Source organism: Micrasema longulum, unplaced genomic scaffold (genome assembly GCF_059751315.1).
Source record: "Micrasema longulum isolate JH-2025_06_02 unplaced genomic scaffold, ASM5975131v1 h1tg001192l, whole genome shotgun sequence".
NCBI lineage: Eukaryota > Metazoa > Arthropoda > Insecta > Trichoptera > Brachycentridae > Micrasema > Micrasema longulum.
In genome coordinates, this window is record NW_028278379.1 from 20290 (window position 1) to 41751 (window position 21462).

Here is a 21462-nt window from a genome sequence, read left to right on the forward strand (position 1 = left end):
TTTATGTTTTATGGCTCTTTACTTATTTGTTTATATTCTTAATTATGGGGTTTTCCGGTGATATAGGGACCTCACTAGATAAGAGTTATTATATTAAAGGTAAAGTATTCAATTAGTTATTCATTACGGAAGTACATCAATATTTTCGTAATCACTGACTCGGGTTTAATAGCGGGGAAAACACCAAATATAATTATTTTCCTCAAATATCATATAAGTGATTAAAAATCTAACTATTAACATTGATTTATTTTTTATTTCACTGTTTTTGGAATGTAAAAAAGTTCAGTTTCAGGTCCCGACTAGCTAGAAGTTTCCCGTGTTTAGTCGTTTCTCTTTTCTTAAAAGCACTGCGAATTTAAACAACATAAGTAAATTTATAATGAGGATGTTTAGAGGTTTAAAAAAAAAAAATGTTAAAAGACAAAGCTTTTTTTTTCAATTTTAATGTATCGTATTATCAGCGCTACGATATTTTAAAGTTTTGTATTTCTGACATTAATCCGCGTGTGACGTCGCAAGTTCTCTTCCGCTTTTTCTCGGTTAGTTCTGTTGATTGGTTCATTGACGATTAGCAAACCGGAAATCTTACACAACCCTCTTATCATTGATTGATTCATATGAACAAGTGACGTCGTTCAAAGTTGTTCGTTTTCATTAAAATATTTTTAATGATTTTTTATTCATTTTCAAGAAACTTTGCCGTACAATTTAATGCTTAAATTTTTACAGCGCGTAAGAAAACATTTTTTGTATAAAATTTTCCGTAGGGCTGAAATAGGTACGAAACTAAATAATAACCCGTCGAATAAGTCATTTTTATGTTTTGAAAATGTTTTATACCACTGACGGTTAAGTGCAACAAGCAGTTCCCGAATTCATTTACCCTTTTGGGGATTATGACGTCAGCATCAGTCTAGTTAGAACTTTATGATAGGGATTAACAACAACGATATATCGTTGTTTAGCAGTATAAGGGTTAAATACGGGAATATGGAAGTCTAGGCATTTACAGGGCTTATGACCTGTCATTGGCTGGTTTAAGTAGCCACTTTACACACTGTGTAACATTTACCATTTGCCTATGTTTGAACATCTATATTTATTCAATTCCTGAAGTTAAAGAACTGAAACCTTTATTGTTGCGAAGATATTCATCTGACTGAATTATTTCCCATACTAGGCAACGCCTGAAAACAATTTTCCGATTTTTAAACATTTAGTCTTGAACCAGTTGGTTTTATTACAATATTTGAGTTTGTCCAAATGTTCGTAGACAAAAGACTGAATTTCCCCCCCTCGGGAGTCATTAAGATTAACAAATTACAACGGGGATGGAGAATACCTTAAATACAAAATAACAATATAAAGGGCATCTTCTGTGGCCACTTAAACCAGCTAATGGCCACTGACAGGTCATAATCCATGTAAATGCCTAGACTCCCATATTTCCTTATTTAAGGTATTCTCCATCCCTGTTTTAATTTGTTAATCTAAATGACTCCTGGGAGGGTGAAATCCAGTCTTTTGTCTACAAACATTTGAACAAACTCAAATATTGTAATAACGAAAATATTTAATTGAAGCAAATATATTACTTATCTAAATATTCCGAATCACGTCGCGGTAGAGCGGCAACTCTGATTATAGTTAAATATATAATAGTTATATTCGCATTATTTTAGTTTTTAAATATTGCCTGATCATTTCGAAAGAAACAGCGTCTCTCGTCGACAGGTGTAATTGAACTAATATGTAATAATAATAAACAAAATTATAAAAACCAACAAGATTCATAAAATAATAGCAATTGTGCTTCCACTCGTCGAACTGGGATATTAATACACCCACATAGCTCAAAAATGCCTACACTCTGCCCAACCAATGCGTTGTATAAAAAGCATCTCAAAATAGCGCGAGATATTCAATCAAACGGGAAGAAAGAAAATATTCTGGACGCAAATTTACAATAAGCTTTAACTTTTTTATCAATTTAATCTGCGAAATAAGCTGCCGAGTCACGCAACAATTCGGCGAACCCCTTACTTATTTACAGCCCCTTAAAATAGCCCGCTTTCCCGCAATATGTACGCAGGTACTAATATATACTAACACTGACTTTATTATTGTTAGTTTTTCCCGATGAACACGCGAGATTTGTTTATTGCAAGGGATCCGAGCAGACGAGACAAAATATCAATATATCGACAAGCATATTGTACATCGTCGGTATACTGATAAAACCCTCTAAAAGCATTATTGCCTGTTTTCAGTAAAATCAACTTTAATGTAGGATTAACAAATTAAAACAGATATGGAAGAGAGGGAAATATTGGAGTCTAGGCATTTACAGGGCTTACGACTTGTCATTGGCTGGTTTCATTGGCCACTTTACACGATGTGTAACATTTGTTTGACTCGACAAAATCATTTTCCGATGTGCCTTATTCATATTTTGGACATGATACGTATGCATAAAACCTTCTTAGTTCATTTAATTTGGTTTAATAAAGTATCTGGCAAATGAAATTAATAGTTTCCGTCTTTTTTCTCAAATTATGTCATCTAGAATGTTTAATCGGTATACCAACGACATACATACGAGTATAATCAATAGGATGCGTTTTAACGTTTTTAAAACCTTTCGTACGGAAGCGGTTTTTTTCACGTGATACAGATTTACATACGAAAGTTCACAAATTAACACAAGATTTAAAAAATACCATAAGAGAAAACAATTAATGTAAAGTGAACTTGCCCTGACTCGCTAAAAAAATCCGTGTTTAATCCGTGCACTTGGAAATCATTTCTAAATATACATTAAATCAATGCATTTTGATTATTATTTGAGCAATTCTCTCATTTCAATTACTCTAAAATATCTACAACGTCCAAGAAACCCCCCGTCTTTAACAATACGTCTTGATTCTGGTCTTATTAAAACCATCCCAAATAGAACATTTATAGATATCATCATTATTCATTTTAAACTCCATCCATTTATATACATATCTTATTGAAATTCAACCATACTTAATTAAATTCTATCAATATTTCAGACTTTTTGGATTGGCGATTATAATGCTCTCATATTTTGTCATTGAATGGGTCAATAAGCATGTAACATGTACATTTTCGACGATGTATTTCATATTCGCTTGCTATTTTTTCTCTTGTATTATTGTATGGTTTTTCCTGTGACAAATTCATTTGTCAGGGGGAAGAATCAACCAGCCACGGCCTGTCAATAAATTATTACAAACATAATATCTGCATATTATTAGACAAGTTTTCAGGTACGATACAGGGAAAACATTTTCCCGTATTTCGTTCGTTCTGCAATTGAAAATTCCAGTAGATGGCGCCAGTCTACCGGCGACGGGGGAGGTGGCGAGGCGGGCTTGCGCAGTGACGCTCTCCGAAGCGGGCCACCGGGTCAGTTCTGGGTTGACTTTCGGTTCGCCGGCACCGCGCGTCCCAACAATCATAATATACCATTTGTTTGGATCAAATCAAGAATACTGTTACTGTACAAGAACGAAAGGTTTATGTAATGTACTGTGAAAGTTTACGAATGAAAACGGGAAAAACTCCGAGGTTCAGAAAATATCCAACGAATCGTATAGTAGTAGTTCCCTAACCCGACTTTGTCCTAATCCGGAACAAAAAGTTGGCACATATTCCAATAATGTGGGTTTGATTCTTGTTGCCTGCTGAAGTGTCCCGCCGGAGTGGATTATTACAGCAAGCTAATGCCAATGTGAAGATTATACAATTTATACATAAGTTACACTCGCTATCTCGATACAACTGTTCATTACATGTATATTTTCCACAATTAATCGAAGCTCAATATTTGTAACCTAGTTAAGCCTCACAGGTTGGTTTATTTTTAATTCTCAACATCTGGATTTTTCATCCCGCGAATGCGAAATCTTTTGCTTCATATTCCATAATATTTTCATGACTGCGTACAAAAGTTTCTTGCTATCTGCGCTGTATTTATTGTAACTTCGTCAGTACATAATACTCGTATGCCTTCATTTCGTGTTCCTAGGAATTTTTACCGAACTTGAAAATACTTATAATTTCTTCCCTGTCCTTATCGACTTGATTGAAAAGCACTATTTTCTTTTCACAGCTGCATAACTACATATTGTAAACTTAAACACATCGGAGTTTCATCTTTTATACGAGGATTCAAATTTTATTAGTTTTTTATTACTTACAAATTGTATTTTAAAGCATTTGCCAATTTTAGCCATTCAGTTCATTGAAGCCTTTGTGATTGTAAAACGATTTTTATACTATCTAAGTTTATTGTTTTTACCAAATAGTATACACGTAGTTATTTACATTTGAATAAATCTACAAACTTAATTCACACAAAAGTTTCGATTTAAAAAAAAAACTTGTTTTCAATGAAAAAAATCAATCATCTTTGGGATTTGGAAACCGGCTATGTTCATTTACTTTACTAAATACGTTTTTTGCTCCAAAATATGGCAAAAAATATTCCAAGGCGCAACGACAAAATAAATATATATTATATTGTACTAATTTGGTACGTAATATTTTGATACATAAAATTATTTGATTAATTACTTTATATATATTTATTTGTATTTGTTTGTGCCGAATGATCAAATGTGTGTTTGTAGGTTAATGGTATTTGCACGTTTATAGTACATGGGACGTAAACGGAATATACTCGTACTGACAACTAGTGCATACATAAATTAATACATATATATGTACATCAACAAAAAAGGCACTTAGGTGCCTTCTCTTAGGAGTTAGATTTTTTAAAGTATAATTTTAAAAATTAATTTACTCGGTCTATGCAAGGACCAAGCTTGAGTTTTAGCGAATGGAACGGGCATTTCCCATAAATATGCTTTTTTAAATCCTGTTGAATTTGCTCATATACCAATTTTTTTTACAAAAATCAAGCTCTGGGTCATAGTCTCTAGATGCTAAAAACGTCTAAGATATGCCAAGTAAAACAGCTGCTTTTTTTTCTGGGCTTATCTAAACCTCTGACGACATCGCAGACTATAAGTATACGTGATCGGCACATACATATTGTGTTAGTAGTTGGCAAAAATGGCAATATGTATTTTGCTTTATTAAAAACATCCTAATTAAAATAGTTAAAATGTGAATTTCATCGTTAATACTTTCATTATTAAGTTAGTCACACAATAATTTACAGTTTTAGCAATTATAGTTTCACTGGAACCTCTTTTTACACGAAGGATACGTTCCACACAGCACCGTGTAAATAAATAACAAAGATAGATAGGTTTCCTTGTTTAAAAAAACAATTCGTGATTTTAAAAGAACAAATCGTTCACTATTAATTGTACCTATTTTTTTTTCTTTAAAAAAAGTTGTAATAAAGATTATTCACATAACTACTCGTATCATAATATTATACGCCAAGTAAGTAAAAGAGCGACGTATGCGATGATGTGCAATAACGAATAGTATACGCATTCAGTTCGGTGCCGAAAGTCGGCGTTCATTTTATCGTAAATAATACAATACGGTTAATTAAAATTAATATTAAATTGTATGCAGACATATTAGACACTACTCGATATCTAGAGATGATACATATTGTTTTAAATATGGAAAACTGATCGAAAATTCAATAATATTTCCGATTGATTGTGATTGTAGCTCCACCCCAGCCAACTGTGCCGTATCCGATTAGACTCTGACATAGTGCAAAATAGACATTCCTCGACTGTTTGAAGCTCTTTCTGAAGGATCTTTTTTAGATACTTGTATTCTGAGTTTGCTTGTAAGCGCTTCAATACGAGAATTTTTTCATTTAACTTTTGGATCGTGTTATTTCGAAACCGTTTTTAAAAAACAAGGTTCCAGTGTACTTATTTTTGCATTTTAGGTTGTACAATAAATTTTCCTTGACTTAATATTTTATCAATTAAATTTAAGATTGCCACAGACCATTTTTCAAAAGTTTCTATTATTTTTTTTTGTTATTTCAGATAATTTTTGTCGTGTAATCAAATTTTTGTTCGTATTGTTACGTGCAAGAATGAAAAAAAACTTCCGTGAGCAGCACTAACTTCTTATATTTTTTCATAACAGAATGGAAAAGGTTATTGTCATTTATTTATTTGCTCTTAATCTTAAATAGTAAATTTATCGAATTTCATTAAGAAACAACGTAATTCGTTTGATTTGATTATTATTCGATAAACGCGAATATTTTTATTTGAATAAAAATTAAACATTTGGTTTTACACTCCTCAACCAATCCAACAATGCATAATATGATAACTGAATATTTATTTTAGCCACGTTACATTCCGGATGTGTTTACATGGGATAGTGTTTGTTGTACTGAGTAGATCTTCTCAATTGAATTGCTGTTGGCGCAGGTCACCCTTTATGACATAATTGTATGGAGTCTATACAATATCACACAACATTTTTATTACATGTGCCTCACAGCTCACAGCATACTGACTACTGACACAGATTAGCATAATTAAAAAACTCGCGATCACGGCAATACACGAACATTGGATAAGTAGGCTCGACAATATTGAGCCATGATCCCCAAAACATCGTTACCGACAGGAGCAATATTTTACGGGAGAATATTTTTTCTTAATTATTTACGAATATACTTTAAGAATCGAGTTTTGTTTCGAGTGTTTATTTTATTAATATAAACAAAATAAACAGTCGTAACAGAGTTTGATTCTCAAAGTGCGTTCCCGTAAAATATTGTTTTTTGTCGGTTACGATGTTTTTTTGCGATCATGGCTCGATTATATTTGTTTTTTCCAGCTATGAATTGCGTAGCGAAACACGCAGACTTGAAGAAATCACATTAATTTATTCCTCCAGGAATCGAACCCGAAATCCTCCGTGCGTGAGGAAATCATCTTAGCCATTTCTTTTTTTATTTTTTTTATTTGAAAATTTATTTATAAACCCTTACGGATTATTACATTCATATTACATAAAATAATATATACATTTTTCATTTATACTCTGTTGTTCAAGATAATATTTTTTACGTCTTTTGAAAAGTTTGTCTGATTCTTTTGTTTAGTTTTGTCTGGTAGTTTATTATATAATTTCAGTCCCTGGTTCATTAGTCTTGATTGCCCTTGTCTTGTTTTAGAAACTCACCACAGCGCCGCCAATCTGTCGATTTATCATTTACCAATTTTCCGAACGTGGAAGCTGCTAGCTGCATTGCATATCCGACAGTAAATCGCTTAAATCGAAGTGAACGAAAAATACTTTATTTCGTTTACTCCTCTTTTATTTATTTTTTTAAAATTCCAGTGACCGGGTTTCTCCGGGAAAAACTCGATAAAGTTTTTTTTCTTGTTATAATTAAAATGCAGTTTTACCTTGAAACGTCAGTAAAGAAATTCCAATATATTGCGAAATGCTTGTAGAAATTGGTCTTCAATTTTATTTCTGTTTCCGATTTAAGCGGTTTTCTTCGAAGTTATTTCCGTCGCGGAAATTTTGGACACCGATGAAAATCAGTCTATCAATTTATCAAATATTGCTTCGGTTTTTCTTGTCCGTAAACAATCATAGGAATCTGCCTTCTCTTAGGGCCAGTTACATCGAAAAAGTTAAAGTTAAATTATTGCTACGTTTTCGTAAAAATGGGCAAAACAGGCTACTCTTCGCTTTAACTACTCGTATCTTCTTTTCTGCCTATGTTAGAACATCTTAAATTCTTTCAAATCCCTATGAATGCCTAGACTTCTACATTTCAGTTTCAGAAAATTTCTTTATCTCTATAGAAATATCTATCGATAATAGTATTTTTACACATTCATGTAGAGTAGTGTTTGTTTTTTATTCAATACTTTAAATGCTCTAAATGCCTACTTTGCCGACGCGGTTATTGTAGTTTATCATGTATGTATTTTTATTTTACTTACTAGATTTTTATCCTATTCGTCAATAAAAATATGTCATAACGTTTTTGCTGTGTTTGTGAATTCTCTGTCAATACCTTGTGTTTTTTGGGGGAAAAAACAAAGCATCGCATGATCACTGATCACTCATCTGTAAACAGTATTTTCAAGTAATTAAATCGCCGATAATTTTGTTTCGCTCTAGTTTCGCAATGTTGCGTCAAATAGCGTTTTACACGCTAAGAATGTCTCAGCAAGGTTGGCCATACTCCGACCAATTACTATTATTCCTCGAATGTCTGACCCCATATTTCTATACATGTAATAAGTTTTTTTACTAACAATGTAATTAATATTAATCTCCCATGTGTGGGGGAAATCGCTTACATGCGTTTGTATAAATTATCACACTTTTATATTTATTTATTTATTAACATAAAAACAAAGTACAAATATAATGTAAAAATACAAATCCCGTGTCGTGAAACAATACCCCCGCTGCCTCTCAATATGTTAAGTCAGTGCTTGTCAACCCGTGTAACCAACGATATTGTATTAATTTAATTTTCTAGTGCTGGTACTGTATGTAATGTATGAACTGAGTCAGTATCTTTGAAATATAACCAGACGTGTTATAGTAAAATAATACATTAAGATAATAAATAAAATAAAATAATACATAATACATAATACAATTATAATTAAATAATAGCCATTTACTTGAATAAATTTCAAATATAGGAAAAAAATATAAACACCTTTATAAATAGTGTGTGCTCATAAATGTAATCAAAACGAGATAAAAAAAAAACATAGTATTTCGAAAATTTCAATTTCAACAATATCCACGGAAAAATTAAAAATAATAATAAAATTAAAAGTACCTATTAAAATTAAGATCTTAAAGATGTAAATAAAGTAAGAAAGAAATAAAAGAAAAGGTCAATCTAAGAAAATAAAAATAATTTATTCAATGAGAGATAAAAAATGTTTTACATAAAATATAAATCAATATAGGAACGTTCTGCCTACTTACTACTTACGTAATAAAAACATAATTTTATTTTTACTATGGCATGTTTTCATGTCAAGTGGCAACATATTAAATATTTTTGGAACAATGTAATCCAACGTACGTTGTCCAAATTTATGTTTGAAATTTGGTGCAACTAGGCCATCAACAGATGTAAATCTTGTTAGATAGCTGTGTTCTAATTTATTTTTAAATATCGATCTGAACATCTGTTAGATAATAATTTTGCTCCATAAAATACCCATAATAATTTTGCTTCATAAATAAATAATAATAGAAACATTAATGAAAAAATTACACGTAGAAACAAATATTAAATATGTTTCGTAATATATATGATTTACTTCGAAATACGTAAAATAATTTTCCACTTAAAAAGAATAAAGTAAGTCAGTGCTTTATTTGGCACCAGCAAATGTGATAGACGAGTCACATCCTCCTTTACGTTTACATTTGGCTTATCCTAACCCTACCTACTACCTACGGCAGCTGTCTGTACATATTGTACACTGCACTTGTACAATAATTAACCTTGATCTTCAGCGATCGTCAATTCTGTGGCATTGCGTTCCACAAAACATTTTGTAACACATTTCATAACGCGTACTCGAGCGAACGTTCATCTACTAATGTTAGTACGAGTTGTTTGCTAACAACTTGAGCCACGGCATTGATTTAACACCAGCCAAAACACTACACGCAGCTCGGAGTAGCCTATTTAGTGGTTAATATAAATATTTTTTTACCATCGGGAATTTAAAATGAAGTTTTCGTCCTATCTACAATGACATGAATAACTAAAATACTATCTAAATCGTTGTAAATTCTTTCGAATTTCACTCCGGGTTTACGAAAAATCAGTACAAAACAATAAATCTATGAAACCTTTTTCAAAATAATATACATTATATTAATGTTTTAAATGTTTAATTAGCTAATAACTAATTAAACATACAATAACATCGAAATTAATATTTTATTTTACAAAGTGAAACATTGACCGACGCTACGCGAATCTTAAGATAAGTCCTCGTTCAGTATTTCTGGGTAAAAACAAAGTTATTTTGTGAAATGAACAGTGAGCAAATTATGAAACGATTCTATTGAAGTAATAATTGAATTTATCGATACTAAATTCTTAGTTGTCGATATTGTCTTCACGTTTATAATTCACCGTTTAACTCGCGATCTTTGACAAAATGTGTTACGCAGAAATATTATCATGCATCATTTGCTTTTTTATTCATTCACGAAACCATAACGATGTGCGAAATGTAATATCAAGGAATTCTAGGATGTTTTTGTAACATTATTTATTTAAATAACATACCTAAGTGTTGCGCAAATAACAATTTTACTACGCGTGTTTTATTATTAATTTAAAAACAAAATAAGGTATATTTTGTTTGATATTTCATGTAAGCTACATAATATGCTTTTTACAACAAATTTGCGAAACATCAATCTCTTTAATTGGATTTGGAAGAAAAGTACAAATATTTGTATTATTATTTAGTTTCGTCTGGAGCACTATGAAAATTTACCTGGAAGTCAAAAATCTTTCTGTACTGCTCGAATGTTAATGTGAAAATCTGTTAACAATATTACCTGAATATACTAAAAACTACAAGGCAATGGCAAACACGCACGGAGGATTATTATACTATGTCATTACTGGACCCAAGGAACAACTGAAACAACCAAACGGGTGGGTATAAATAGATTATGTTTTTTTTCCTTCGCGACTTTGATTCACAAGAAACCATATATCTGATATATTTTTTTAATTTTACTTTGTTTTTTTTACTTTATAAAAGGTGACAAAATAGGTTTTTTCACGCTGTCCATATAAAATATTACCGGCAATAATCTCACATTAAAATTGTATGAATTTGAAATCTTGTACAGATTAAATAAAAAATATTTATTCATTTATTTTTATTTTATCTTAACTAACCAAATTTTTCGCAATGTAAAGAATATGAATTATGCGTGAACACTGTAATGTGCCGCTCTTTTAATCGGAGACGCCTGAATATTATGTTAACGTAAAAAAGTTTACCCCGCAATGATTGTTATTTTTTCTTTGTACTGTTGGTATTCTTTCAAAGAAAAGAATAAAAAGTTATTCACTATAAAGTTTTATCAAAAATGTCTACAAAAATCATCAATGTGTTTGCTGAAAATGTGTTATTTTTGTCAACAGCACAGAAAGTGGTTGGGATAACCCCTTCCGACCTGATGGGGACCTGAGCCGAGAAGCCGATGAGATAGTGTCTTTGATTCGAGGGGGAAAACCAATAACGCCCACACCAAATAGTGCCAACACACCTCTCCTACCTGCACTCGACGAGACCGATAGCAAGGCAGCCAACAACACAGGAGTGAGTACTCATCTTCATTTCAATAATAAAAATACTACTGGGCGGGTTTCGTCGTGACAATCTATCTATCTATCTATATTCTATCTATCTATCTTCTATCTATCTATCTTCTATCTATTTATCCATGTATATAAAAATAAATCGCCGTATTGTGTCTCGCAAAAACTTGAAAATGGCTCGACAGATTTACGTGCGGTTTTTAGCAAAATTTTCTAATTCACGTACTCAAGGTTTACAAATAAAAACATCTTCAATATATTGAGTAGAAAAAAAGTTGGAAGCATAGAATTAAGAATAGTCCAGAAGAAGCGTAGAATCATATTTGAATACATCGGACTGTGTCCAATAATTCCCCAACTCCGGCTTACTTTCGCCGCGCGTATTCGTGAAGTCGCCGGTTAATGTTGGTTGATGGGAAAAAAAAAATCATAACACAAATGCAAGGTAAAAAAAAAAGTAATCTGTTAATTTCTCTAAAATTTTATTGTGCACGCGGAAACATTGATTGACACAACAAAGTAGATAAGTAAAGGGTCATTTAATAAGAGTAATTGAATTAATGAACTTTGAACTTAAAATATAAAACAAATTTTATTTGACATAAAACGGATATTTTTATATCATGTTAAATAATATTTTATGTTTTAAAGATAATGTCGTTCAAATGTCCCCCACGGCGTTGTTTAATTTTCATTGGTTCTTTTATTAGATGAGGAAAGTAGGGTAAAAAAAAATCTACCCTGGCAACACTAACGAAATTTCCATTTTGTTTCTTCGACAATATGACAGATGGAAAAATAATTCAATTTTTAAGTAATGCATTTGTTATATACACATTCATTTGCAAATTACAGATGAAATGTGATTGCATCCTGTTTCTTTAAGATCCTAGCAGTATTTATAAACTTTAAAAGGACACAACACGGCATAGTTGAATTCAAATCAGGAGTTGCGTACTGAGCGACGTCTACAATGAAACTAATTGCAGACTAATTGGTCAAAACGTAAACCTACTCATTTATGAGTTGCCTTCTGTTTGATGTGCGTATGCGGTTTCTGGACTATTCTTAATTCCAGGGTTGCATTCGACTGGAATGCATATTCCAAAAAAAAATAAGAATGTTGTTTTTTTGTAAATTACAAAAGTTTGTATTTTAACGTTTACAAACATCAGTTATTTTCAATGGATACTGAATTGATTAATTTCTTAACAATTTCTTAATTTCTACATGTTAACATATTTTTAATGGATTTTTAGTAATGTTTAAAAAAATTTCCGACATTCGAGACATTTTTGAAAAAACGGATTCCAAAACATAATGCACCACTGCCGATAAATAGCGTAGAGCTTGACATTTGCAAAAATAATTATTTATTTGAAAAATTATGTACCAAGGTACCTACCCATGTAATTGAATCCAATATTTGATATTAAAAATGTTTAGTTTTGGAATTCAATCATAAACAAGTACTTAGGTACCTACATATAAATGAAAAGTATTTTTCGTTTTATCCGGAAAGTTTTTGCACGCTTTCACGATACAGTCATTTTTATTTTATTATTATTTATTTATTGACGAACTTATACAGTCCATTCCAACAATGGTAAACAAATTTTCTCGCACTAAATACAGGTACAAATGAAACAAAATACAACGAAATAAAATTGAAGCTAGGAAAAAAAAAAAAATTACTACCTCAAGACAAGATCTGGTCTATCTTAGTTTTTTCTTTTCTTTTGGTTTCGAATTAAATGTCAAAGTCACGTCGAAACACGGCTGACGATTAAAAAATGACTAAATTCGCGTTGGGCATGGGCTGAGTGCCATAATTTTAAAGGGCGAAATCGCGCTCTGAATTTTCTTAATTAATACGTATTCTGTATTTTCTCCATGGATTATTGGTACTAGAGTAGTGATTTTTGCATGATTTTGTTTCGAGCGCTACGAGGCCTCTTAACCAATCGCATGAGGAGATAAAACGAAAAACTATACCCTATTACGAATATATAATACAAGTATTTTTCTTTTATTCAGTTAACAGTTTTTGCGCACTTTTACCAGGCATTTTTCTTTTAATTTAATTTGGTTTCGAATTAAATGTCAAGGTCACGTCAAAACCTAGCTGGTGGTTTAAGAATGACCAAATACGCGTCGGTCATGAGTTGAGTGTCATAATTTTAGAGGAAAAGCGGTCTGATTTTTATTCATCAACACGTATTCCCGTATTTTCTCCATGGATTAAGGCACTAGAGTAGTGATTTTTGCACGATTTTAATTTCAGTACGATGAGGCCTCTTAACCAATAAAATAAACGAAAAACGATTGCTAAACCAGCAAGCAAGCCAATATTCGGGAATATGAATAATTTTTAGTTTTGGAATTCAATCATAAACAAGTATCTAGGTACCTACTTGTCAATGAAAAGTCTTTTTCCTTTTATACGGACAGTTTTTGCACGCTTTCACGACACAACCGGACATTTTTAAAATAGATTTACTTTGGTATCGAATTAAATGTCAAGGATACGTCAAAACACGGCTGGCGATTAAGAATGACTGCATTTGCTTTTGGCAAGAGTTATAACATAATTTTAGAAGACTCAAGGTGAAACGCGGTCTGACTTTTCTTCATTAACACGTAATATATCGTAAAATCTGGCTTGATTAGCGTTGAGCATGAGTTGAGTGTCATAGTTTTAGAGGCTCAGATATATCGTGGTCAGACTGTTTTTCATTAGCACGTATTACCGTATTTTCTCCCTGGATTATGGCACTAGAGCAGTGATTTTCGCACAATATTGATTTAAGCACAACGAGGCCTCTCAGCCAATCACATGAGGAGATAGAACGAAAAACCTGCCCATATTATGAATTTATAAATAGCTCAAAAAAGGAATAATAAATAATGTGTGTCCTTATTTACGAAATAACGTTTGCTGAACCAGCTTATAGCAGGCAAGCCAACGTTCGGGAATAAAAAAAAATAGTTTTGAAATTCGACCATAAACAAGTACCTAAGTGCTTACTTAAATTCAATATTTGAATATCAATAGCTTTTAGTTTTGGAATTCAATCATATACAAGTACCTTAGTACCTCATTTTCAATAAAAAGTATTTTTCCTTTAGTTCGAATAGTTTTTGCACGCTTTTACCACACAATCAAGCATTTTTCTTTTCATTTTAAGACAGATATTAAGTTTAATTTTAACTGCAATATACAAACAAGAAATACAAGAGCATCAAATAATTTAACCTAAAAAATATACAAAACATAAACGTACTTAAAAAACACCCGAACAAAACAGTTCTTACAGCCTGTGTTAGTGATATGTAATGTTAAATTATCGACTTTTTATTAAAACTATTGTGTCATAATAAATTATATACCCTCAGACCAACACTTTTGCTTATTGGGAATATTTTGTACAAAAAAATATGTAATGTAATGAAATATGTAAAGTTAAAACGATGTATTTTGTCATTTTCGTAATTTATTTTGGTTTCGAATTAAATATCAAGCTCACATCAAAACACGGCTGGCGATTAAAGAATGACTAAATTCGCGTTGGGCATAATTTTAAAAGGCTCAGGGTAAAACGCTGTCTGACTTTTCTTCATCAACACGCATTCGCGTATTTTCTCCATAGATTGTGCCATAGATTAGTGATTTTTGCACAATTTTGATTTGAGCACGATGAGGCGTTTTAGCCAATTCACGTGGAGATAAAACAAAAAACAAACCCCTTTTACGAATATATAAATAGCTTAAAAAAGTCTAAAATAAATAACGTGGGTAATTAATTACGAAAAAAACGTTTGTTCAACCAGCTAATAGCAGGCAAGCTAACGTTTGGGCAGGACAACGTCTATCGGGTCTGCTTGTTACAAATAAAAGCTTAAAGTGGTCACTTAAACTAACCAATTAAGGATCATAATTCTTGTAAATGCCTAGACTTCCATATTCTTTTCTCAAAAAGATTCTTCATCTCTCTTGATATTTTGATGATATCCACTAAGGGATCCATCACTTGTTGACAAAGATTTGAACCTGCCCACTCAAAAAATTGGTAAAGTTTCTTTCAACATTGTTAACTTAAGATTTTTCAAATTCTTTTCTGTACATATATGTATATCCTGCAAACATCGACCATATATAATTATAAAATATTGGCATATTCCGCCATCAAGACAGTGATTTTCATGTGTACAGGGTGTTTTATGTTTCAGTCATGAATTATATTGTAATGATAAACAGTAAATACTCTTTCCCCTCAGATAACAAGGTTCCATCTGACACTGACAATCGTACAATTTGTGTTCCTTGTTTCACAAATTGTATTAAATAACTGGATGCAGTTGAAACGTACTTCCTTTAATAGAAGGAATGAAGACTATGTAAATGGAACAGTATTCACTCGATTCCTTAAATAAACTAAAATTGTTAGTTGGAACCTTGTTATTCCGAGGGGTTGATATATTACATTTGAACTTAAATATCATGTATAATGTCTTATCCTGTATCTTGAAACAGGCTGAGCTATGTTAGATGGAGACTATCCTAGCCAGAGGACACTACTCTGTATTCATTTTCTAACCCACTAGTTTTATATTGATTCCCTGGTATTAAATAAGTATACTTATTTATGTAATAAATTTATAAAGTAAAATAAATAAATGTATATGTATATTTATTTATCAATTTCAAATTAATTTGCAGTTTACATATTCATAAACTTGTTACTTTTTAGGCTGTGCCTGTGTTAAACATGTGTGCCAACAATTTACGAATCGTATGTGTAATATGTATTTTTGTTGAATTGTCAAATAAATAAATACATGGTGTTTCAGGTGGCTACGCCAGTTTCACAGTCTCCGATAAAGCAAAGTGTGAGCCGGGCGGTGGAAGGAGCAGCCGTGCGCAACGGGGCCCGGGAAGTGGCCCTAGATGTCCAGAGGGCCGGGCCCCCCGAGCCCCAGCAGCCTGAGCTGGTCCTCATTAAGAAGAAGCCCAAGTGCAAGTGCTGTGTCATTCAGTAACTCTACTGTCCAATACGTGGAGACTCTCCCATCCACTTACTGCCCATGTCTGGCGATCTGCGTGCATTAACGCCAATCTATTAATCACTGTACTTCTCTTATGAGTTATTTCTACAACCCTCCCCTTACTGTGCTAAAAAAATTCCCGCGTTCCTATGTCGTTTAATCAATACATTTGCAAAAGTGAGAGGTTTAAAATCGGAAAACATGGAATATTCATCAACAATTACTTAAATAAACTATATTTGAAGTCAAAAGTAATACATTTTTAAACATAAGTCTGGCATTAACGTAAAGTAAATGAGTCATCTATTTTACACATCTCCCATCTTCACGAACTTGTTAAAAACTCAATTTTTTTGCCAAAAGTCAGGTATCCTAGAAAATTTGAGTTCTCTAAATCCCAACATTTGTAAGTGGCAAAGAAGCAGATAACTCAAATGACAATTTTCTGAATGAATTAGGTAAAAAAAAAAAACTGTTTTTTATTATGGTTCTAAGAATTTCATTTTCTTTCAAATACTGATAAATTTTTGGGTTGTCGATGCTGTGCGACAATAATGGACCCGAGTTACTATTCGAAATGTTCTATTGACACATGGCATAACAATCCATAAAAACCATGTTTCTGAATCTTGGAACTTTTGTTAGATAGGCATTACTGCACGCCGACCACCGATATGTCTCATAAAACTGACGGATGTATTTCATTTCGTAATCCATAGCGTTTTCAACTATTCATTTGCCAAAATAGACTTAACAGATACTCCGCAGTTTTGCTTACTTCAGCATTTAAGCATCGCAGAAACCCGTAGATTGGATTGAATAAAATATTATGTTTTATCGTACATAATTTATTGTGTACTCAGGTGGCCTTATTTGCAAACCTTTCTTATTATGTACGAAAGTAATCCAATCTCTGGTAAAGGGACGGTGAGAGTCACTACTGAAATGGTAAACTCTCATAGAAAGTTACATTGTTAGTGTTTAACAACAAATTATGTATGAACGCAATCATGAAAACATTTGTTAGGCAACTCTTACACTTGGCAACTAAAGAAAAGTTATGTTGTTGTGTAAAAAAAGCTTGATTGTAATGTGGGCTCGATTCAATTTACTGCTTTTTTTTCCTCTTTTCTATGTCAAACTTGTTTCTCAATAAATTAAGATAAAAATCAGAAAATACTAGTTAGAATATTAATCTATTTATACATACATTTTGGTCTCACAATAATGCAAAACCATTATATCCTCTTCTCTAACTCCCAAGACATAAATGCATATTTTTCTATATTACAAAGAATTCATTCGTCGAGCCTGCATATATGTTTCAATGAATACTTATTTGGAACTGATATTATGAGATTTTTAATCATTGGGACATAACATCACACCTTAAGATAAATAAATTTATTGTATCTTTAAAGTGGAGATAAAAATTGATATTGTAATTTATATTGTAATGTTGAATTTGTAAATTATTCTATTATTGCTGCTGCCGAAAACACATGCTTAATGTTTACAATCCGATGGATAGTTTCAGTGTCAGCTTTATGCTTGGATCCCAAGGGATCTTCATTTGTGCTGCACCATTTCTTGATGTTACGTTTCATTCTGTACTTCAAACATAGGTCCATGTTACGCAGATACATTGATCTTTAGAAATTGCTCTGCTATACATGTTTGATGTCTCTTATTGCTTAAGTTCCAATTACATTATCTTAATATATCGAATGTGGTAGTTAATTACTTATATTAGGGACTTTGTGTTGAAGTACATTTTTTTAAATATTGACATATTATATCAAATCTTTTTTTATCTGAGTTGGAAAATAACATTCCAAATATTGCTGAGAATATTTTTATAAACTTATGTATATTGAATTATACTTTAAACTGTTTGTAATTTATAAAATTCATTATTACCATTAAATAATATTGAAATGGCTGCTATTTTCCGTTTCTGTTTAATTTCTGCAATGATCTTGCTGACAGTGATATCTCATTAGGTGTTTAGATATTTAGTCTTATAAAATGAATATTATTCGTACATTAGCCTCTGATTTAGGTAAGTTCTCTCTTACGACTACAGAGTGTGGCAGAATGATCTCTCCGATTTGGGAAGCGAATAAAAACCAAACAAAGCAAGATACACAAAAAGTATGTTTATTTCTGAACAGTCCACTTAATGTAGTTTTAGATCAAGATGTCTGATCAAGTCTCTCCCTGCAGCTTTCCAGGACCCTGCGGGTCATTACGGGCGGAATGACAGCGACTTCTTCAGTTATTGTTTCACTGAAAACTTCCAAAGTTTGGGAACGATGTTTAAAATCAAAAAAAATCTCACAGGGTCAAGTCTGGAAAGTGAGCGGGCTACCCGATGTCACGGAGATTAACATGACCAGGAAACATTCCCCTCAGATTTCAGAGACATATGTGCTATTATTGCACCATCTTGTTGGAACCACACATTTTCCTGCTCATGTTCATAAAAAAGATTAGTCGGTCTATGCTAGAAAAAGTTCTCAAGCAATGCACAATACCAATTGGAGGTCACCATTTTCTTCATAATGTTACGGCACCACAAACCAAACTCAAAAATGGCACACCACACCTTAAGGCTATGAAGTGTTTGTTCGTGAAGAGGGTTATTTGCAGCTCAATAATTGAAATTTTATTTGTTGACAGTGCCTGAAAGGTGAAAATGTTCTACATCTATAAAGAGCAACACGGCCATTTGGAATAAAATTGTTGATCGCGAAGGCACAGTGCACAAACTAAGCGATGATATGAACTAAAAATGGCCTAAACATACATTTCTTTTGACACATTCACTGCTGCTGTACCTGCTGTACCATCTCATTCCTGGCTACATCCTTCCTAAATCCGGAGGTCATTCTACCACACACTGTATAATCCCCATATCATGCAGAGTTACTGTGAACTACAAACCTTATTTTATCAATGGTGCAACTTTAGGCTTTTACACACATATAGAAATAAACATCTACTTAAACTTATTTAGATTGTATTTTCAGTTAAGATGTTTTTTATGAATATTTAAATTCAAATGTATATGCTTGTTCTTATATTAATTACTTATTCTTCATCTAGTTCATATAAGGTCCTTAGTCGCAAATGTGATCAGGTCATTTTGTTTTATTTTCTTAATTTCTTAAATATTATTAAAATAGCAATCATGTTAGGCTAGTGACAAAATTTTTAGTTTGTTAACTGCATGTGTTACTCTGTGTATAAAATGGTATTTATTTTTTTTCATGCAAGCTATTGTTACACTTGCTTTGTTTTATTTTTTTTTAAACTTGAACAACAGTGAAAATTGATATTGTTTAAAATCACTTAATACAACAAGAGTGCTAATCAGTTTCAGAAAACAAATAATCAATATAAGTGTATCACAACAGAGATGTAGAACAGTTTAGAAAAGGGATAAACATTTCGACATAATAAAAATTTTCTCGCCACTATCCCCCTTTATCATTTTTATTTATTGTTCTTAGTGATTTTAAACCAAGTCAAATATATCAATTATTTAATATGTAAATCACAAAGTTAGTGCTTCAAAGATCAATTATAATTGAATATTTGCTTAATGTGAACATTAGTCTCATAAAGTAAATAGATCAATATTAACGCAAGTTAATTATCAATATTAACCCCTTAAAAAACTTTATGGGAGTAAAATTCACACATAAACTCCTTCCGCAATGGAAAGATTCTGATGCACAGCATATAGAATGTTCATTTTGTATACAGTCATTAAGATTTTTATATTTCCCGAAAGAGAATGTTCTAGGATATGGTTTCTCTACATCAATTATAATGATAGCATGTCTGATCCAATGTGCGTGTCTCTTACGCATGGGTGATAAAATTGTAACACAAACGTTTTGACATTTTATTGTAAGTAATGTAGGATCTAGGTATATATTATGTGTCCCTCTTTAGATAGGTTCACATTATTTAATTGATGGGGATTATGGGAGAGTAGATATTTTTGTTAACTTTTTACACTTTATTTTGATGCACCACCACACAAACATTAAAATTGTGTCCCTCAACATTATTTGACTATTTTAATTTTTTTATTCTGCAAATCATTTATGTATAAAAAGCATTTCTTTATAAACAAACTAAATTTTTATGTATGTATTCATTCATTCATTTAAAAATAATCAGTTTTCTGAATATGGTCAATGCCACTTTCAAGATGCTCTGTGAGCTTTGCTTAAGACTGTTAGATCTTACTTTAGGTTGGGAGCTGACAGATTATTATAAAATTTTAAAGAAAAATTGGTGTTAAAATGAATTGATAAAATAGGAGCGATTATGAGAATGCGAAACAATATTTATACATACTACCTATGCTAATCTTGTAATGTTTCTTAACACTTGGAGGCAAAATGTGGATACCGTTAAATAAAAGGGAAACCCCATAGCTCCCATCGAATAAATTTTACTGGAGTGGAATAGTGTCGAAACATTATTGCATATTTTTTTTTAGTAATCTGTACTTCAAAATTTCTTAGCCACTTTTATTTATAGACAATAATCAAATCTGTTTTGACACTAAATTACTCTTATATAGGTATGTATATACATTGATTATTATTTTTCTAAGTATGGGATGTAGTCTGAAGTAAGTGAAAAATTATATAAAAAAGAAAAAACGTACCTACAAGTCAGAGTAACTAGCTTTGACCGAGGCATTCAATGTGTCTACGCCTAAATTCTGGGCCTGTATTGGTTAATAAAATTTATTAATTTATGAATAAAAATCATGAAACAACCACACAAACATATTTCTATTCTAAAACCCTTTCCCCAAAACCAATTACATGCTCAAACAAAAAATACATTAATGTTAGTTAGTCATTATTTCACATAATGCTATGTGAATAAATGTCAAAAAATGTGAAAATAAGATATTTTCACATTTTTAACATTATCTGACATACCACCCATTGTGCCGATGATTGAGTAATTTTATTGAAGACTCAATCAAGGGCTTTTGAGTCAACGTTGATAGACTAGAAATTTTTTGACTGGAACTTATT

General features: G+C 31.7%; 1 protein-coding gene across 3 annotated transcripts; it reads left to right on the forward strand.

Annotated features, from left to right (window-relative positions):
• The first annotated feature begins 3406 nt into the window (after positions 1-3406).
• Positions 3407-21203, forward strand: LOC148276563 (uncharacterized). 3 transcript variants are annotated; one of them, XM_088234075.1, is made up of 4 exons: positions 3407-3880; positions 10478-10669; positions 11168-11345; positions 16196-21203. In XM_088234075.1, exons 2-4 carry the CDS (start codon positions 10596-10598, stop codon positions 16382-16384), a joined length of 441 nt encoding a protein of 146 aa, XP_088090201.1. In that variant the 5' UTR covers positions 3407-3880; positions 10478-10595; the 3' UTR covers positions 16385-21203. The 3 variants fall into 3 exon arrangements, with proteins under 3 accessions (XP_088090201.1, XP_088090203.1, XP_088090202.1); XM_088234077.1 differs by having other exon boundaries at positions 3407-3544; XM_088234076.1 differs by lacking the exon at positions 3407-3880 and having other exon boundaries at positions 10254-10669.
• Positions 21204-21462: the final 259 nt, after the last annotated feature.

What these genes read in the sequence shown, in the direction of transcription:
- LOC148276563 (XM_088234075.1), top strand. Translation starts at nt 10,596, where the DNA reads ATGGCAAACACGCACGGAGGATTATTATACTATGTCATTACTGGACCC. An exon ending in CAACTGAAACAACCAAACGG is followed by an intron (nt 10,670 to 11,167) that starts GTGGGTATAAAT and finishes TTTTGTCAACAG; the next exon opens with CACAGAAAGTGGTTGGGATA. An exon ending in AGGCAGCCAACAACACAGGA is followed by an intron (nt 11,346 to 16,195) that starts GTGAGTACTCAT and finishes ATGGTGTTTCAG; the next exon opens with GTGGCTACGCCAGTTTCACA.